The sequence below is a fragment of the Oratosquilla oratoria genome, chromosome 11 (assembly GCF_046742065.1).
Source record: "Oratosquilla oratoria isolate Oo_2021 chromosome 11, ASM4674206v1, whole genome shotgun sequence".
NCBI lineage: Eukaryota > Metazoa > Arthropoda > Malacostraca > Stomatopoda > Squillidae > Oratosquilla > Oratosquilla oratoria.
In genome coordinates, this window is record NC_134787.1 from 28,444,551 (window position 1) to 28,465,748 (window position 21,198).

General features: G+C 37.9%; 1 protein-coding gene across 1 annotated transcript in view; it reads right to left on the minus strand.

Annotated features, from left to right (window-relative positions):
- Dap160 (dynamin associated protein 160) overlaps positions 1-21,198 on the minus strand; it is a 465,025-nt gene that overhangs the window by 22,174 nt on the left and 421,653 nt on the right. Inside the window, exons 37-40 of the mRNA XM_076192536.1 lie at positions 15,561-15,704; positions 9,914-10,112; positions 6,196-6,276; positions 3,190-3,363 (exon numbers count right to left, since the gene is read on the minus strand). Coding sequence (XP_076048651.1) covers positions 3,190-3,363; positions 6,196-6,276; positions 9,914-10,112; positions 15,561-15,704 — 598 coding nt within the window. The remainder of the gene's footprint in view (positions 1-3,189; positions 3,364-6,195; positions 6,277-9,913; positions 10,113-15,560; positions 15,705-21,198) is intronic.

Sequence of the window (21,198 nt, forward strand, 5' to 3'; positions counted from 1 at the left end):
CTTTCCTTGAAGGAGGTTAGGGTCTGTCATGTAATCATAGATGTAAGAAGAATATATATTTCAATCCTTGCCTTTGTTTCTTCCTGGTGAAGTGTGAATATTATAAAAGCAAAAGGAGTAGATAAGCACAATGGGTGTAGATTTAATAAAGTTGTCCAAACATTGGCCAGATTAGGACAGTTAATAAAAAAACATATGAGAGGTACAATGTATAGAGAAGAGAAGTAAAGAACAAGATAAAGGAGGCAAAGAATAGAACAGATGCAAAATGGAGTAGACTATGACAGAAAATTTTGAAAGTAATAGAAAAATGTTTTGGAAAGAAATCAAATGAGGAAGGGGAGGCAAATCAAGTAGAGAAGAAAAGGTAAAAGATGCAGATAGAGAGATGATAATGGAAGAGAAGGCAGTGAGACGAAGGTGGGCAGAGTATTAAGGGAGTTGCTAAATGTGAAGGAGGATAGAGAGGGAAAGGTAGTTGCAGTGGGAAGCGCTACAAAAATGACCATGATGAGTGAGGAAAATGGAGGAGAAATACAGAAGGATGAAGTGAAGGCAGTTGTTAAGATGATGAGAGCAGGTAAGGCACCTGGTCTGGATGGATGCCACGCAGAATGTCTGAAAAAAGGAGGTACAGTGATGGTGGACTGGCTGGTGAGGTTATTTAATGATTGTTTGAGAGAGGGTAGAGTGCTGGAGGACTGGAGGAGTGCCTGTATAGTTCCACTTTATAAGGGAAAGGGAGACAAGTGTGAGTGTAGTAGTTCCAGAGGGATCAGCTTGTTAAGTGTAGTTAGGAAGGCTTATGGGAGGGTTCTGATTGAGTGGATTAAGAGAGAAACAGAGGGAGTAATTGGTGAGGAACAGTGTGGGTTTAGGACAGGTAGGAGTTGTGTAGATCAGATTTTTGTGGTAAGACAGATATAAGTTTTTTCATCATCTCTTCATCCATATAGTGGAATACCACTCTAATCTTCTCCAATAGTCTGTATGTTCCTCCCACAATCATACTGATATGTCTGTCAGGTGACAGCTTGTCTTTTATAAATACCCCCAAGTCTTTCTTTTATTTTGCTTTTGTAATGGGTTCACTTCCTAAGGAATATTTTAAGGATGGCCTTTTGCCACTATTGCCCATTTCCAGCACTTTACATTTTTTGGTATTGAACTTCATTTCCCATTCATGGCTCCATGCAAAAATAATATCTATATCTTTTTGCAACAGTCTACTATCCTCCTCATTTTCCACTTTTCTCATGATCTTTGCATCATCTGCAAACATGTTGGCATACCTTGCTATTTCTTCCATAATTGACTTAGACATGAATCATTACTGGTGCAAGCACTTGAGCTAGGATGCACACATGGTCCATATGGCTTTGCTGACATTTGATATGCACGTTTTCTTTGCTTCCACTTGGTTTCCTATAGCTTACAAATACCTACACGTATTCTATTAATAAATGCCTAGGCCATTGAAGCAGAGGAGGACTGGAGCAGAGAACCCTAATGAGTCTATTCACTCACAGATCTGGAATCTGTGCCCAAAATTTAAGAACCTGGGCCAAGTTACTTTGGACTTTGCTGTTACATCATGATTGCCTCCAGTGACTATTCACACATTTCCCTTTCCTGGGGCTCTGCCAATCTGGGAATATGCACTGCTGTGGGGATTCTACTCACTGTACCATATGTGATAAGGAGCATTACTGAAAAGTTGGTATTGTCTGGGAATCAAACCCAGGACCTTCCACTGTCTGGGCAGGTGTGCTTATCAATTATACCACAGTTGCCTCTAGTGAGTACTCCCACAACTACTTGGAGAAGATGGATGAAAAACAAGAATGAGTATGTCCATCAAAACCTAGGCAGAAGATACAGGTGAAGGATCCTGAGCTCCAGTATGATGCAGGAGACTCCTAGGCTGCTGTTGATCTTGGCTAGGAGCAGTACCTGGACAAGGAAGAGGCCTGCCCCATGTAAAGCAAAATCCTTGCCAGTGTCAGATACCATTTCCAGATAGCCCCAGGAGTGAGGTCTCTGTACCACTAAAAGGCTACCAATCTCTTCCTTTAGAAATACTTAGAATGCCTTGATTTACTTGAATAATGAATAACTCAATGATTTATCTTAATATTTCACCAAACCTCAAAGTAAACTTTGAAGACCCATTTTCTCAATCACCCCCCTCCCATAAGTTAATGTCATTCCAAGTTTTCCCTGACAATTTTTGGTCTATTTGCATGATTTCTTCTTATTTGAAAGCTGACAATTTTGTCTACATTTTGAACAACTATATTGGAGTTTCTAGAAGGATTTGTTATGAGCAGTTGAAAAATTCTGTGAGGGTAATATATCAGTAGAGCAAAACATAAGCACTGGACCTACACATGTGTAGTGTGTTAATAACTATAACCATCACCAATACTTTCTTAAAAAAAATCCCAAAGCATAAGTACAAATTGTTGGGGACTAGTAGTCAGCATGATTACAATGATGAGCATGACGTTCAGTAAAAATATCAGCTTTCTAGTTCAATTAGAAATAAAAAGTGTCTGAAATGGACTGACGCCAGAGAGGTCATGGAAAAAAAAAATTTAGATCACATGTCTAAAGGATGTGAACAAATACTTTTTCCATTTAGATACATAAATGCATGGAATAGCTTAGAAGGTAACACAGCCCATGCTCAAACAATACACAAGTTCAAATCTAAATATGATATTGGAAATCAAGGATAAAGATTGTTAGAAATGTACGTGAATTTGAGTCTAGGTATGATAAAAAATTGGAGAACAGGAAACCCAATGAGCATTTCTCCTTTCCTTTATGCTACAATTAGGTAAATACAATTAGGTGAATAACATGTCTGGGGTGGAGAGCCTGTACTATGATCCTAAGAGGTTAAACAATTTCCTCTGCAGCCTAGATATAGTGCCACTCCTATCTGAGAAATAGAAACACCAACCTCTGGGAAACAATGTTTCTATCTTTCTTTATCTCAAGTAGGAGTATGGACCTTTAAGCTGGAATTCAGCCCTCACACTGGACCTGGGATCTTGGCTAAGAGATTTATGTGTCTGATTGGTGACTATCATCAATGCTTCAAATGCTGTAGGATTCCTATAAAAGTGAACTTGAGGTAAGGAGTTGATTAATAAGTGTACTACAGAGTAAAACAAAACTTACCATTAGGTTTGAAGAAGCCTTTGTCAAAGACGGTAATGCAGAGAACATCCTCAGAAATGGATTTCACAAGGAACTGCATAGTGGAGTCCCATTTTGGATGCCTGGATTGTGCAATACTAGTTCTGTGAACTTGAGATCCTAAGCTCACTTCACAAAAGGAATTGAGTGAGCCTGCTGAAAATATAACAATAAATATTCTATGACATATAAAGTAATATGTTATTATGTCACTATCAAATCATATACGCCAAGAAGCTCATATCTAATACTGACTTACACAGTTATACTTTCTAGTACTACAGAGCTTCTGAACAGCTTTACAAGAATACCTTTTTGTTTCTTATAAGTTGTAATTAATTTGTCTGTAAGAATTCTTTTCTATATGAAACCTTCTCTGCAATATACTGATGATGTATTCTGAACTTTGTTAAATAGCTAGTAGTTTATTCTAAGCAAGTCACAGGAAGTCCTGACATTCAAGGGAATTCTTAATCTTACCCAATTATATTTATTATAAATTTTGTTCTTGTAAGTTTTTTAATTAAAAAGCTACTTACAAGAAAAAAAATTATAATAAATGTCTCAGGAGAGGATTTCCAACTGATAAGCTAACAAGAATTTATGGGAAAAATGTCTATCATTCCTGTGTATCATGATCTAATATGATCACCTTTAATAGCTGTTAAATCTATTCACTGTTATATTCTTTACTGACTGACTGACACTAATTACTAAAATATAGAACATACAATAAGTTCTTAGTCTGTTGAGTCTTACAATTTCTAAAAGCTTATGTAAGAAGCACTTATCAGTCCACTAAAAGCTAGAATTTAATGATATGTTAATAATCAATACAGATGAAAATATTTATGTATTAATATTATACAGATAGATAATTATATAATAGTAGCATTCAAATTTATGCAATACCTTTTCCCCAGACTTCAAGCTTTTCGCCGCTAAGCACATGCAAACGAAGAATACCTCGTGGTTGACGACGGCGGACTATAGAAAAGGGTCATGCAACTTAGTATGGTTAAAGAAAAATGTAATGTCAAGGTGATTTTTTTTTAGTTATTTCCTACATCTATATTAGATTACCAAAAGAGAAACAAATATCCATGCATTACTTTGTGAAAGGTGTAAAAAGATGCATTAGGGAAATTCATGACAGAAAACAGCTTATGAAAAAATGTACAGAAAAAAAGAAAAAAAAACAAAAAAGTGAGGGCAGGAGACACCGACAGGTATAGGATTAATAAAAGCTGATTAGTATTTTGTCATTTGGAAGTACCTTTGTTAGCATCAAGAGAATACAAAGAGCAGTGCCCAAAGTGATCCTCAGCCTAACAGATTAACCATAAAAGGAAAGATTAGAAGCACTGTAATGGACCTGCCATCATTAAGAGAAAGAAAAAAGAAAAGAGTGAGAGAGAGAGAGGTATTTATCTAATCTTTTACCTTATATTAGTACAGAGGAAAGGCTCAATTCTCATGGAGTCTTGTCTCTTAGTCTCCATTTATCATACCTTGCTTCAAATTTATGTATGATTCCTACATGGATTATATCACCTCCTGGGATATTTCAAGTATTTATCCACCTGTATGGAAAATTATTTCTTCCCATCCTTTATACATTTAAGTCTCAATTTTCTCATGTCTTCATGAAGTCCTCCCATCCCTAACCAAGAAATATTTTCTGTCAATGTAATCCACTCTCCTTAAGCAACCTGAATACTGTAGTCAAGTCATCCCTTTTTTTTTCAATCCTTTAATGTTGGCAGATCTAATGCATCCAGTCTATCCTCATATGGTTTATCAGCAAGTCTGAACAATTTGGTTGCTGCCCTTTGTATACTCTCGACCTTGGTTATATCATTCACTCTGTGTCGGGACTATACCACTGATATATGTTCCAGTCTTGGAACCCACAAATCTGAGGTAGAGCCTCCTCAAATACCTCAATGCTCACTATTAGCTTGGTGATTCCTTCTGTACCTCAATTTACTACTGATAAACTTGTAAGTCCGTTTAAGTTCATCTTTGCACTTATCTATGCTACCCTTTTAAAAATTTCTTTCTCTGCAGATTCTTGTTTAAGCATTCCTAATTTGTTTGTATGCTTCCTTTGTTCTACTGGCTCTTCTCTTTCTCCATCCCCTATATTACATCTGTTTTTTTCATAGCTATTTCACACCTTTTGTTGAACACTTTTTTCCAATAATCACTGTGTATGTTTGTTCCTCCCCATGTTATTTCTGGTTCAACAGTCTTGGATTATGTGTTGGCCTCATGACTCTCCCAGATGAGAGCTCAGAGCTCTTATAGCCCAATCTCTAGGTAATGCTGTGACTCTTCACACACTCCTATCTCCTTGCCCTCCAGAGCTGGAATGTCATCTTGCAGTGCAATAATGCTGAAATTTTCAGCCCTGTGTGGGACTAACTCAGATCACTGAATTAACTGTTAAGAGCAGTATCACTGCACCACTGAGCCATGTTGACATGATTGCAAGGTTCATGCCATCAGGGGAAAGTGGAAAAAAAAAACTGGTCTGGGAGGGGAGAGCATCATGAGATCATAGGGAAATAATTAAAAAAACAACACGTCTAAAGAATATCAGGTAGCACACATACAGCATACAGAAGTTTTTCATGGAACAGCCTAATCAAGAATATATTTCAACCTAAAATCATAAATGAATTTGAGGCTAAATTTGAGCAAAGAAAAAAAAAAGACAGATCTAATGAGCTTGGCTGCTTTTCTGTGTAATGCAATTAGGTATATACAGGTAGATAAATATACAAATAATGAAAAAAAAATTGCTGTGTTAATGCTGTTAATTCTGCAACTACATATCAACAAGTCTAATACCTGCTAGTTACCAAGCGTAAAATTTGCTAGTAATAGCTTCACAAGTCCATGCATTACATACTACCATACCTTTAATGGGAAAGGAAATATATATATATGATATAATTGCTACACTATCCATGCCTTGCTTACCCTCTCCTTCTACACAACAGAGATCTACTCCTGCCATGACAGATACAAGTATTCTGCCAAGGAAGCCAGCATCTCTCTCTTCTGGTTTGGGAATTGACATGAAGATATAAGGATAAAAATGTATGTAAAAAGAAGCATGAAGACAAGATTTATATACTGAAAGTAATTTGTTAAAGACATGAAAACACAATTCCGTGAACTACCTGCAAATTTTTTTTATTATCTTTGAAATGAAAATCGGAACTACTTTGAAGCACAATAAAGATTATATTATTTAAGACATATCTCATCTAACAAATCTGATTATACACCATGTACAATTTTTAATTTACAAACTATTTAAAAAAAAAGGGATCAGTCTGTTGAATGTCATTGATAAGATATATGGGCATGTACTGAGTGAGAGGATTAGGGGAGGAATGGAGGCAAGTAATTGAGGAACAGTAATTTAAGATTAGGGGAGAAAAAATGTGCAGATAAGAAGTGCTTGTTGCAAGTCTGATATGTGACAGCTTTTTGGGAAAGGGAAAGTATGTTTTCTGGGATTTCATGGACCTAGAGAATACATATGACAAGGCTGACAGAAACTCACTGTGAAGTGTATTGTGAATGTATGGAATTGGGAGGGAAGTCAGTTGAATTCTGTCAAAAGTTTTTGCATGGGTAGTAGGATATGTGTGAATGGAGAAAATGAATGGTTTGAGGTGAATGTGGGGCTGTATCAGTTGTGTAATATTGCCATTAGGGGTGTGCAGATTCCATTTTTTTGCCGATGGGGAAGGTGTGGATGGATTTTACAATTGCCAATTGGGGTGACTGCACTATGGATAGTGTCAGAAGCTCCACTCTACAGACGGAGCTTGTTGCCATATCCAAGGCCCTGGTTCTCACTCTCTCTACTGAGCAGGGGGCAGTCATGATCTACACAGACTCAAGGGGTGCTACTGACATCCTCTGGTTAGGGAAGATAAATGATGACATCTACTTAATGACATCAATCCAGCACTCCCTGCACCTTTTGCACCAGCATGAGAAGTCTGCACTGGGATACCAGGGAACACTATTGTAGAAGCTGCAGCCAAGGCAGCAACAAGGTTCAGCAGAATCACACTGTTCCTGGCACCCACAATCACACAAATCAAGGGCATCATCAACAAGAAGGCCAGATTAATGGCCAGGGCCAACCACAGCAGCAAACTTTATACTTCAGAATCAGCGCTGTGGTACTACTTGTCACTAGGTATGAGACAATCCACCAGCCTCCAGGTAGAAGGGTGGAATCCACTGTATACAGGATCCGCCTTGGATATCGCTGTGGGTGGCAAGTGTTACACAAGGGAAAAGACAATCACGAATGTTACAAACTCTGTAGGGCGAAGGTGCAACAGCCCCTCCATCATTATCTGCTAGAGTGCAGAGTCACTGCCATTTTTGCCTGGGTCTCAGCCTACTACTCGCTGCAGTAGGGGTGGCACAACACCTCACCATCTCCACTTCCAAGTGACCCCCCCCCCCGATCTCAGGGCACTGCCACTATTAACCTCTTCCCTCCGGGGCACATAATAATCGCATTATAGAAAATAAAGTCAGTGCTCAATCATTCGTTCTCTTTCACCTGTGTATTTTGATAACCATTGAAAATTGATGAAGCCAGTTTAGAGAGAATAGAAATTACGTAGGTACAACTACAATAAATATAATCAAGATGGCGACATCGGCATCATCGAGTACCCAGTTGCTCCTCATGTCGCCTATGTAGGCGTCACCGTATGGAAGTGGTTAATAGTGGCATTACATGGACAACAAACCCCATGTATGAACTATTTCAGACCACCAGCAAGGTTAAGGTCTAAATGGGTGCTAGCCCCATTAACCAGAAAAAAGTACCAACACAGAATAGGCATGGCCACAGGTTCAAACTGCCCCAGATGCAAACATTACACAGAGGACATACATCACATCATACTTGACCTAGAGAAGGCAATTGATAAAGTACCTCATAGTCAACTTATGTGGAAATTGGAGCACACTGGAGGACTGAGTGGCAAACTACTAGAATGGATTATAGACTTTTTAAAGGGAAGATACATGAGGACAATAATAAAGGACAAGATGGAATGCAGTAACAAACAGAGTTCTACAAGGTGCAGTGCTTGCACCAATAATGTTTCTTGTCTATGTTATGACATAACAGAAATAACAAGCTATGCCAACATGTTTGTGGATGATGCAAAAATCATGAGAAGAGTGAAAAATGAGGAGGATGGTAGACTATTGCAAAAAGATCTAGATACTATTTTTGCATGGAGACATGAATGTGAAATGAAGTTCGATTCCAAAAAATGCAAAGTGCTGTAAATGGAAATAGTGGCAAAAGTCCATCCTTAAACTATTCATTGGGAACTGAATCCGTTACAAAAGCAAAAGAGAAGACTTAGGAGTCTTGATAAAAGATAACCTGTCATCTGACAAATATAGCAGGATTGCGAGAGAGACATATTTACTAATGGAGATTAAAGTGGCATTCCACTATATGGATGAAGAGATGAAAAAACTCATTGAAACCTGGATACATCCAGTAGTATGGTCTCACACAGAGTGAAGGCAATAAGTAAGATTGAGAGAATACAGAGGGCAGCAACCACACTGGTCCTCAGCCTGGCAGATAAACTATATAAGGAAAGACTAAAAGCACTGGGCCAACTTTGAAAGATTGAAGAGAAAGTGGTGATATGATCACAGTATTCAGGTCACCAAAGGGGATAAATTACATTGACAGAGGATATCTGATTAAAGATGGGAGGGATTTAAAAGGTTATGGAAGTAAATTAAAACCACATGTTAAAAGGATGTGAAGAAATACATTTTTCCATATAGATGTATAGATATGTGGAATAGCTTAGGTGATATAGCCCAAGCTCAAACAATAAATGAGCTCAAATCTAAATATGATAATTGGAAATCAAAGATGTAAATTAAGTTGGTCCTGTACATGAATTTGAGTCTATGTAGGTTAGAAAATTAGAGAATAGGAGACGGGACCCAACAAGCGTTACTCCTTTCCTGAACACTACAATTAGGTAAGTACTACAATACCCCACACTAACAATCCCTAGACAACAACATAATATTTCTTTCCTAAGTGACTTATGGTCCAACCCAAAGGCTGTTGCTGGTTTCTTGGAGGCCACAGGTTAATTGATCAACTGTTGCCTCGAGTTTCACTAAGTGGAAAACCCATGGCACCGCACTGGCTGGCAATGGTAATCATGACCTCCCACAGATCTCTCTGAGAAGAAAATTTGGAATGTTGCCTATGTTGTATTAGTGAAGGACTATTTTGTCACTGGCTCAATTTGGCATGGAAAGGAGAGCAGTTGCTGGGTGTCAGCTCTCTCCTGGATTGACAACAATAACTTTATGTTAATTAGCTATTTCAGGCTGGTGACCTATTTTACTCAAGCTGAAGTTTATTCCTTTAATTTAGATGGGAGACGATTATCAAACTGAACTGTCACATGGAATAAATGCAAGGATCAGAGATCTTGAAGACAATTTTCTAAGAAAATGAAAACATGGAAAAATGATGACAGATGAGTTGAATGAATAGTATTTAGAAAAATATCAATAGGATATATATGACTAAGTGTGTGACTTGGCAAATGTGGAAAAACATATTGGACATCTAATATTAAGGATAAAAGTATTCCCAACTTACTTGATTGCTGTCTTTGTAGGTTTGACCTCTCAGTGTCGATAATATGCTTTTGTGCCATGGCTAGCTTTTTAAGCCAGTTATTTCTCTCATTGGATGTTGGTGCAGCAATATATACATCTGCATTTCCAGGAGTCATGAGTTTGAAATGTGTATCTGTATCTTTGTCAGCTTCTACTTTAAGATCAGTTAAGAACATTGGCTGTGAAAAGAAAAATTAAGATCTGAAATTAAAACATAGTTTAACTTAAAGAAATTAAAATAAAATACAATAAAAGGGTCCCTAGTCATATGCCATCTCTAAAGATAATTGAGGAAGATATTCATAACAATAACATGAAGTGGTTAACCAATTTCATAGCAGGAAGACAGTGCAGAGCAACCCAAAATAACAAAATATCAGGAACAAAAGACTATACAATGGTGTCCTTCATTTACATAAGATTTTTGTAGATTATAAGTGGTATACATGGTGAATGAAGTCCTAATATTCATGTTGCAAAAGAAAGGAAGGATGTAGGCTATGGGAAGCAAGTTAAAGGAGCTTACTGCTGCTGTTAAGGTTAGTCAAAGGTACCATGAGACTGTAGGCCTACCAGATAAGCTATGGTCACCAAAATGCATGAAATTTAATGCATTCAAATACATTACCTCTGTATAGTGCAACCTCCCATTTTTTCAGTGAAAATTCTATCACAAAAAATTCACACTATACACAAGTATTTACATTACTTGAGCGTAAACAAGCCTGATATATTGCGTTTAGTAGAGACCAAGCTCCTAAAAAATTATTTACAGTTGGGGAACAATAGATAGAATTCCTGGAGAAGAGACAGAGAAGATAAAATGGGTGGAGTAATGTTTGTGGTGAGAAGGGATGTAAAGGTGAAAGAAGCAAATCTCAGTGAAGGCAAGGTTGAAGCAATCCACCTGAAAATTAGAACTAAAGGGTAAAATAGAAAAGGTATGGTGGCATATCCCCCCCCCCCCCAAAAAAAAAAAAAAAAAAAAAAAAAAAAGACAACAGCTTGAAATGAAGCTGAATATTACAAAATGTTATTGGTCACAAGTTTTCTCCTAAAAAAGAAAAAAGAAAGAAAAAGAAAAAAAAAGTCCTTATTGGAAATTTGAATTGCAGTGAAGTCAATTGGGAAGAATATCAAGTGGCAAGGCAGATTCCTGGGGACACACCCTGTTAAATACAGTAAAGGAAAACACAATAATCCAGGGGGTAAAGGAAGTGACTTGGGTAAGAGATGACATTTCAACAAGATTAGATCTACTTCTAACCATAGAGCCAGATATCATTAGATCAATGAACTACCTTGAAAAAGTGACCATGTAAAAACTGAATTTCAGATGGAGGATATAGAGTCAAAGAATGAATCACACAGGCAAGGGAGCCTCAATTCTAGGAAAGAAGATTATTTAGGGTGGAAAAATTCTTTGAAGAAGCAAACTGGAAGTCATGAATACTATAGGAATAAGGTTGAAATGGGAAATCTTTCTTGACATTTACAACCTGAGAGTTAACATGTGCCTAAGATTAGTGGAATAAGCAGAAACAGAACTGGTTCAAGTAAGGTGTGAAATTGCAAAAAAGGTCAGGGATATGGATTGGAGAAAAAAGAGAAACAATGAAACAAAAGAAACTTACAAACAAGCTAGGAATGACTATACAAGAATTCCCAGGGAGGAATAAAGTAATTTTGAAAGATGTGTAGTAGATAAATGCAAAAATAAACCAAAACTGTTTTCCAAATTCACTGGGAAGTAATCACCAAGTTAATTGTGGGTGTTAAGGTCTTTTGAGGAGGCCTAACCCCAGGCAAAAATAATGAAAGTTTGTAATTGGTGAAAAAAAGGGATTCAAATATTCAAGTTAACCCCTTCAATACGGGCCAAAATCTCACGGGCAGCATTAGCTGCCAGAAGTGCGATGTTGCGTCATAATACTCGCATTATAAAAAATAAAGTCACCGCTGTATTAATTGTTTTCTCTTTCACCCTTGAATTTTGATAACCATAGAAAATATGATGAAGCCAGTTTACAGAGTATGAGAGTCACGCAGGTACAACTACAATAAATATAATCAAGACGCCGACGTCGGCTCCTCATGACGCCTATGTAGGCATCACCATATGGAAGGGGCTAAGAAGATATAGGAAAGGTAAAGGAAGTGCTCAACCTTTTGTGGTCATTGGATGTGACAACCATCTGATAGTCCCCATGTTATTGTGTGGTATAATTTGCTCAGCAGCATACAGATGATACTTTAGGGACTATATAGGGTGCCCCTACAGACCAGATCCACACATTATTTTGTCTGTGTTAGAAGAAATATCTACTCACAGAGAAATTATGCTACTTTATTGTACTGTGACTGTCCCTCCATTATGCTGTCCCCCTCTCTTAATACTGTCCTTTACCACTTCTTTGAGTATATATTTCCTTTTTTGCCTCTGTCCCTAGTGGTAAGGGGAAGATGGAATGCTGCCACTGAGCTTTCCTATTCAGGTCATAAAAGATAGCTAAAACAGGATGAAGTGATGGGACTTGACATCCTACTCTCTGTAACCCTATGTGGTATATTCCTATGAAAAGTCGAGGCATAAGAGGATCTGGGAGGAGTTTTCCAACCAGAACCCTGAGGTTTGGCTTTTTTAATGTGCATGGGTGTGGTTCAGATGAGGGTAAAAGGGAAGAGATAGGCAGTACATTTGTGAAGAGAAAGATGGATGTGTTGGCATTAAATAAACCTAAGTTGAAAGGGTGTGGTAATTTTGAGTTTGGGAGTGTAGTGGGGAAAGTTTCAGGCAAGAGGAGAGGACAAGGGAGGGAAAGGGTGGCTCCACTAGTGAGAAGATAGGTGAGCATGTGGTGGAGTGGAAGGTTTCTTCAAGATTAATGTGGATGAAGGTGAAACTGGGAAAGGAGATATAGGTCTTTGTAAGCACATATGGGCTTGGTATGATGAAGAGTGTAGAGAAAAAGGAGGCATTTTGGATAGATTTAAATGAGTTGAGGATTACAAACATAGTACTTAGGAAAACAGTCAAGCATAAGTGCAAATAAGAGAGGGTGATGGATGGAAGGGTGGTTGATAAGAAATCAATTATCTATGTAGTGGCATCCATGAGAAGCATAGGAAGAGTTCTGGATGTCCATGTTCTTAAGGGAAAGAGTTGGGGAATATCAGTTCATTTTTTGGAAGGTAAGTTGAGAGTGGAGTATAGGTGGAGAAAGAGAAAAAGGGCAGAAGGTAGGGAGGTATTTAGAGTAAACAGTTCAAATGAGGGGGAAAGGGATCATGAGTACAAGGAGAAGCTGAGGGAAGTGTGAAGATGGTGAAGGATAGAGTAGTGGTAGGAATGGAGGAGTAAGGGGGGTATTTCAAGGAGGAAGTGACAAGGTGTGTTATGATGGCATGTGGAAGGAGGATGGGAAGGAATAGAAAGAAGGGTAATGAGTGGTAAGGTGGTAAGGGAGGTAAATGCAAGGATAATGGGCAGAGGGCTGGAGATGGTTAAAGAAAATTGAGAAAAGTGGGAGATGAGCCAATTGTTGTTTACTGATAACACTGTGCTTGTAGCAGGGTCAGAGGGGGGATTAAGGCAGTTAGTGACAATGTTTGGGATGGTATGCAATATTTACCTAGTTGTATTATATGGGAAGGGAGCTATGCTCATGGTGACCCATCTTTGTATCTTTCAGCATCAAGTTTTTCTTAAAGTCTTGAATGGCGTTTGCATACACTGTTTTCTTATCTAATTTATTCCAGGTATCCACCACTCTATGTGGGAAGCTAATTTTTTTCAGATCTCTTCTATAGTTATCCTTTTCGAGTTTCTTTTCATGTCCTCTTCTTTTTCCATTATCCCATTTTAATAAATCATCTCTATCTTAGATTTCCATTCCTTTCATGATTCTATAGTCAGTAGATCTCCTCTTTCTCTTCTTTGTTCCAGAGTTGGTAGTTCCAATTTGGACAATCTTTGTTCGTATATTAATTTGGAGAGAGTTGGTGCCAACTTTGTCATTGCTCTTTGTATTCTTTCTAATTTCTTTATATTCTTTTTAGTACTGGGTGTCCAGTGTTGCTGTGTACTCCAGTTTTGGTCTTATTAGTGTAACTAATATCTTTTTAATCATTTCCTCATCCAAATAGTCAAATGCCACTTTCATTGACCTTAATAGGTTGAAGGTTTCTCTGACTATTTTCTTGAAGTTTTTCCAGTGTCATGTCTTTGTTGATTATTACTCCAAAGTTTCTTTCCGAGTTCACTTTTTTTTACTTCTTCTTCACCAATTTTATAATTTTATATATATATATATATATATATATATATATATCTATATATATATATATATATATATATATATATATATATATATATATATATATATATATATATATCTTACTTTTTCCAAACTCCATTATACTACACTATTTGATGTTGAAGTTTACTTCCCACTTTTGAGTCCATTTCCAGATTTTGTCTAGGTCTAACTGCAATGATTCACAATCCTCCTCTGTTCTTATTTTCTTTAGTATTTTTTAATTTAAGGTAAATGTGGGTAAAAGTAAGGTGATGATATGTACAAAGGGAGAGGATGCCAGCGAGTTGGAAGTAAGTCTGAAAGTAGAGAGGGTGGAGGAAAAAGATAGTTTTTGGTACTTTTTGGCACACATGTGGTAGGAAAGGGAGGAAAGGAGGTGGATGTAAATTGCAGACTAAGACAAGCAAGTAAATGCCTTGGGGGATTAAAAAGTGTCATGAGAAATAGGCATTTGGGAACAGATGCAAAGAGATTATATGAAGGGGTGATTGTACCCACAACACTGTATGGGGCAGAGACTTGGAATCTAAGAGAGGCAGAGAGGAAAAGTTTAAATGTGTTTATAATGAAATGTCTGAGAAGTATGATGGGGGTTACAAAGGTTGGATAGAGAGAAACAAGGATGTGAGGAGGAGAGTAGGAGTGGAAAAGGAGATGGCAGATAGGGCTGATGAAAGAGTATTGGGAATGTCAGATTATTTTCTGGAAAAAGATAAGTTAAGAGTGGAGGATAGGTGGAGGAAGAGGAAAAAGGTGGAAGGTAGAGAAGTGCTTAAAGTAAACATATTAAATGAGGAGGAAAAGAAGTGTGAATACCAGGAGAATCTGAGAGAAATCAAGCATAAGCACACATGGGAGAGGGAGGTGGATAGAAGGATGGTTGATAAGGCATTAATGGACTATGTAGTGGTATTCAGGAGAAGAGTAGGAAGAGTTCTGGATATCCATGTTTTTAGGGGAGTGGGGGAATATCAGATAATTTTTTGGTTGAAGGTAAGTTGAGGGTGAAGGATAAGTGGAGATATAGGAAAAGGGCAGAAGGCAGGGAGGTCTTGAGTAAACTGGTTAAATAAGAAGGAAAAGGAGCAGGAGTACAAGAAGCTGAGAGAAATGTGGGGATGTTGAGGGATAGGGTAGAAGTGGAAGAAGAGGAATGGGCGTATTTCAAAAAGGAAGTGACATGTTGTGTAAAGATGGTATGTGGGATAAGGAGGATGGGAGGGAATAGAAGAAAGGGTAGCAAGTGGTGGGATGATGAAGTGAAGGTGCAGTAAACATATTGAAGTACAACTCTATTCTTCCCCTTACCTTTCTATACATAGTGCAGGTAATATTTATCAATGTTCTCTCCAAGGCAGCAAGATTATTACATGATGCTACTGATTTGTGAGGAGTTGTCAGCAAAAGGAAATCACTTAGTAGAAAGGCTACTAATTCTTTGCGACTTTTTGCCTGTAAAGTAAAATAAAACTAATAAGATTGGGAGGAATGATCAACAATAAAAACAATAAAATGTCTTATCATGATGATAATAACTGTTTGCTTTGAGTTTCACTGAGTGTAAACCTGTAGACCCGCAACAGTCCTTGACCTCACACAGTGATCTTTTTGGAGAGAAATATTGGAATGCTGTCTGTGTTGTATGAGTGTGAGGCTGTTCCTTTGTTACAGGCTTATTGGAACAGAAGGGGAGCAACCACTGGCTGTCAGCTCTCCTTATATAATGAGATGGAGGAAATACAGGTAATCATCAACTTACAATTGTTCACACTTACAACCACTTTGATTGCATCATTATTCATAGAGCAAGCAATATAAAATTTTGTAAAATCAGTTTAAATACTGTCTATTTGGTGAGGCATAGCAACAAGTATGCCTACTCACACACAGTCCTGTGCACACTTTTCTCTAACTTCCACTCGATGATTTCCACCTCTATCTACATACTATAAGTAACATCCACCTAAAACACCTTGGACCACACAGAATACATGCACTCACCAATATTGCAAATTACAGCTATGTACACAACACCAAACCCAACATCTGGAAGTATGGGAAAATCACCACAATCCCCAAACCTAACAAAAACCCAACAGTTCCAGCATCACACTGCCCAATTACACTTCCCTGCAACCCCTCCAAAGTCAAAGAATGCCTCATACTACAACTCATGTTTAAATTACTTGCAGGGACAACATTGATACACAACAAAGAAACTAACACTACAGTATACAAACAATATATATACTTAGTGTTGAATTTTGAGAGCCCCACATGGGCCTCTAACCTCACTGAGACACACCACAACACCTTGTAGACTATATGGAACAAAATACTAAAGATAATTTCTATCTACCTATATACCAAGTGTTTTTTCCTCCTTATAAGGGAGGTAGCCAAGACAAAAGATGTATACCCACTCCCACCCCAACTTTCATCCACCACCCTTTTGTCTTAGCTCCTAATGGGTGATGGGTCATCTCTGTATCCTGCCCACTGCCCTTGGTCAAAAGCAATGCAGCAAGACACAATACATCCATAGCAAGGACACTTCATTTAATTGGCAAAAACCCTTCCCCTCTCCATCCCCTCATGCAGAAAAAGAGAAGACAGGGAGAAATCCTTTCAGGCTGTGTTAAAATGTTATTCATACATAAGCACCCTCTACTCCCCTGCCTCCTCCCTTCCTTGCATTACAGTATCATCTATACACAGTCATTCTCCAATCAACCCTATCTCTTGCTTTCTTACTTGCTCAACAGACATCCCCTCTTACTCAAAGTCCCTTTCACCCCACCCATCCATGTCATCCTTGGTTGTCCCCTCAAATTCACTCCCTCCACCTCTATCTTCCACACCTCTTTTACTATTCCCTCTTCACTCATTCTTTCTATGTGTCCAGACCATCCCAATACTCTTTCTTCAGCTCTATCTGCCATCTTTTACACCCTCACTCTTCTCCTCACCTCCTCATTTCTCATTCTATCCAACCTTGTAACCCCTACCACATTTTTCAGATATTTCATCTCAAACACATTTAAATTTTTCCTCTCTGCCTCTCTTAAATTCCAAGTCTCTGCTCCATACAAAGCCATCTGCATAATCACTCCTTCATATAATCTCTTTGTGTCTATAAATAAATTCCTATTTCTCATGACACTTTTTAATCTTCCAAGACATTTACTTGCTTCTCTCAATCTACAATTTATCTCCACCTCCACTCCTCTCTTGCCACATATGACCCCATATATTTAAAGTTATCCACTTCCTCCAGCATCTCTCCTTTCTGACTTATCCTAACTTGCTGCCATCCTCTCCCTCTGTACATCTCATCTTATTTTTACCCATAATTACCTTTAACTTTCTCCTGTCATATACCTTCCCAAACTCTGTCACTAATTCTCTTAATCCCTCCCTCTTACCCTACCATAGGTGCAGTGTTATCAGCAAACAACAACTGGCTCATCTCCCACACTTCTCCATTTTCTTTAACCATTTCAAGTACCCTGTCCATTACCCTCACTTTTACCTCCTGCACCAACCTATCCATGTATAAATTGAGCAGCCATGGTAACATGACACATCCCTGACACAGCCCCACCTTTACCTCAAACCACTCTCCATTTCCAATTCTAACACAGGATCTACTATTCCTGCAAAAACTCTTGACTTCCCATAACAGCTTTCCCCCAATCCCATATATCTGCAAAACCTCCCAGAGTCTTCCTGTCTACCCTGTCATAAGCCTTTTCCAAATCCATAAAGGCCCAAAAAATATCCTTACCTTTTCCTAAAGCTTTTTCCTTACCACAAAAATCTGATCCATGCAAAACCTACCTTTCCTAAACTCACACTGCTCCTCACCATTAATCACATATCTGTGAGAAAGCTGTAGGAAAAGGTAAGGATATTTTTTGGACCTTTATGGATTTAGAAAAAGTTAATCACAGAGTACTGTGGCACTGTGAAGGCACTGTGGGAGGTTTTGCAGACATATGGGATCAAGGGTAAGCTGTTAAGGGCAGCCAAGATTTTTTATGAGAGTAGTAGAGCCTGTGTTAGAACTAGAAATGGAGAGAGCAAGTGGTTTGAGGAAAAGGTGGGGCTATGTCTGGGATGTGTCATGTCACTATGGCTGCTTAATAGATGGGGTGGTGCAGGAGGTAAAAGCGAGGGTATATCTAAATTTGATAATTGGAAATCAAGGATATATATATAAAGATAGAACTGTACATGAATTTGAGGCTAGGTGTAATAAAACTGGTGAGAAGGCGATGGGACCCAACAAGCATTACTCCTTTCCTGTATACTACAATTAGGTAAATAACCCATCCATCCATCTAATTTTTGGTCATCCCTTCAAGTTCACTCCATCCACCTCTGCTACCCACACTCTTCTTGTTAATCTTTCTTCTTTTATTCTTTCCATGTGCCCAAACCATCCCAATAATCTTTCATCAGCCCTATCTGCCACTTCACTTTTTAACCCCACTCTCCTTCACACCTCATTTCTCACTCTATTCAAACCTGTAAAAAATAAGATCCTTCCCATAAAATGTCATACATGAATGAAAGGTAAATAGTTTTATGCTAGATCTCTAAAAATCCATCTCAACCCTTTTTTGGGTACCATAGAAATACTTGGAATTTGAAAAAAAAAATAATAATAATAAATAAATAAAAAATAAGATCCTTCCCATAAAATGTTGTACATGAATGAAAGGTAAATAGTTCTATGCTAGATCTTTAAAAATCCATCTCAACCCTTTTTTGGGTACCATAGAAATACTTGGGGAAAAAAAAAATCAAGCAATTCTAAGGTACTTCGGTATTTCATAATTTTTCATTTGAGCACACTAAAGTGGCGCAATGTTGCACCAAGGTTGTGGCCCATAAGGATATCTTGGCTGTAACACAGGCAATCACATTAATCCCATAAGCTCTCTACTGAGCAGACTCCCAGTAACCATGAGAAGCCTGTAAGGGATACCTTGCCAGCTGGGGCTCATGTTTTGTAACTCAGAAAAGTTCTAAGTTTGTAATTCTCAACCATTTCTACATTTGTAAAAACTACATGTAAACCATTTAAGCATACATATATGTATACACCAACGGCTTTTTCCCCTTTACAAGAGAAGTAGCCAAAAACAAAGGCACAAAATCCACTCCCACCCACTCTATCCCCACATACTCCATTCCTATTTATCTCTCTCCCTCCCTCTTATCTTGGCTCCTCCTGGATGATGGGTCATCCCTGCATCTCGCCCACTGCCCTGGGTCAGAAGCAATGTAGCAAGACACAGCACATTCACAGCAAGGCCACTTCATTTAATCAGCGACACCCATTCTCCATCCCCTCATGCAGAAAAAGAGAAGACGGAAATTTAAGCAACCAAAGAAATACTGAGGAACATGAAGATGTATTATTTTACAAAAATGCAAAAACATACATATATATTTACAATGAGAAGTGCAATGACTGAAAAATTACTCAAAATGCTAAAAATGTACATAAAATTTATATACAGATATATATATGAAATGCAATAATAAGGCCAAATCACAAACATGAAACAACCAACTTATATCTATTGCTGAAGAACTAGTAGGTGTTGGAAAACAAGACCATATGGGATGGAGTGTATTGGCACTTGTGGCACTCATCAGGAGGATAGAGTGGGAGAGTGGCTGGAGGTTCTGAGAGAAGAAGGTCCAGAACTAGGTGGTGTGCTGGAACTGGGAGAGGGCACACATTGGAAGCTCTGCAAACAGTCCCTGGTATCTGACAAACAAAAGGCTACATGGCACACAGTATACATCCACCATGACCATTGAATATCAACCTTCTTTGAGAAGTACTTGCAGGTCTGCCTATTACTAATGTACACTGGCATGTGTGGCTCCTTCATATCCTACTGGATATTCTCATGTGGCAGTTGTGCTTTCTGGCCCTTCTTTAGTGGCAACATTGCAGGCAGCTAGCCTGAAGAAAGGCATGTTATTCTTTGGGTAATGTTCTTCTGACACCTGGCAACTTGGAGATCTCCATCCTAAAGGCCTTCAGAGGCATTATCTTCTACAAAGGATTACAAAGGAGGAGCATGCTGACAGGAGACCTTTTGGTCCAAAACTAGGGTGGGTGCAAAAAAAACATAATGATAAATAGATAAAAACTATAATAATAAATAAATAAATGCATAGGTATAGTTAAATAATAAACAAACATGTAAATAGTAAATGATAATAGATAATGATAAATGAAAATCAAGCAAATACCAATAAACACACAAATTATAACAAACAAATAAACAAAAAATATTAAATAAATGGCAGGCATTACATCATTTTGCTTACGTGTTTATCTAAATGAATCTTAAAGCTTCAAACTAAACTACATTGCACTGTCTCTACAGGAAGTTTATTCCATTCATTAACTACATGGCTGGCAAAGTTGTTTCTACCCTCTTCCAAATTAAATTTATTTCCTGACAGTTTGAGACCATTATTTCTTGTCTAATTCTCATTCAATGTGAATTTTTTTTCACTTTTGATGTTGTCAATTCCATTTAGAATCTTAAAGAGCTGTATCAAGCACCTCTGAGTCTATGCTTTTTTAGGGAAAACAGATTCATATGTTTTAGTCAATTTTTGTATGATTTATTTTTTATATTTAGAATCAGTTTTGTGGCTTGCCATTGTACTTTTTCCAATTTGTCAATGTCTTTATTGAGATTCCGTGACCATACCTTAACAGCTTATTCTAAATTTATTTACCTAGTTGTATTATACGGGAAGAGACCTATGCTCGTAGTGACCCGTCTTTGTATCTCTCAGCATCAAGTTTTTTCTTAAAATCTTGAATAGTGTTTGCACACACTGTTTCGTTGTCTAATTTGTTTCAAGTATCTATCACACTGTGTGGGAAGCTGTTCCTTTTCAGATC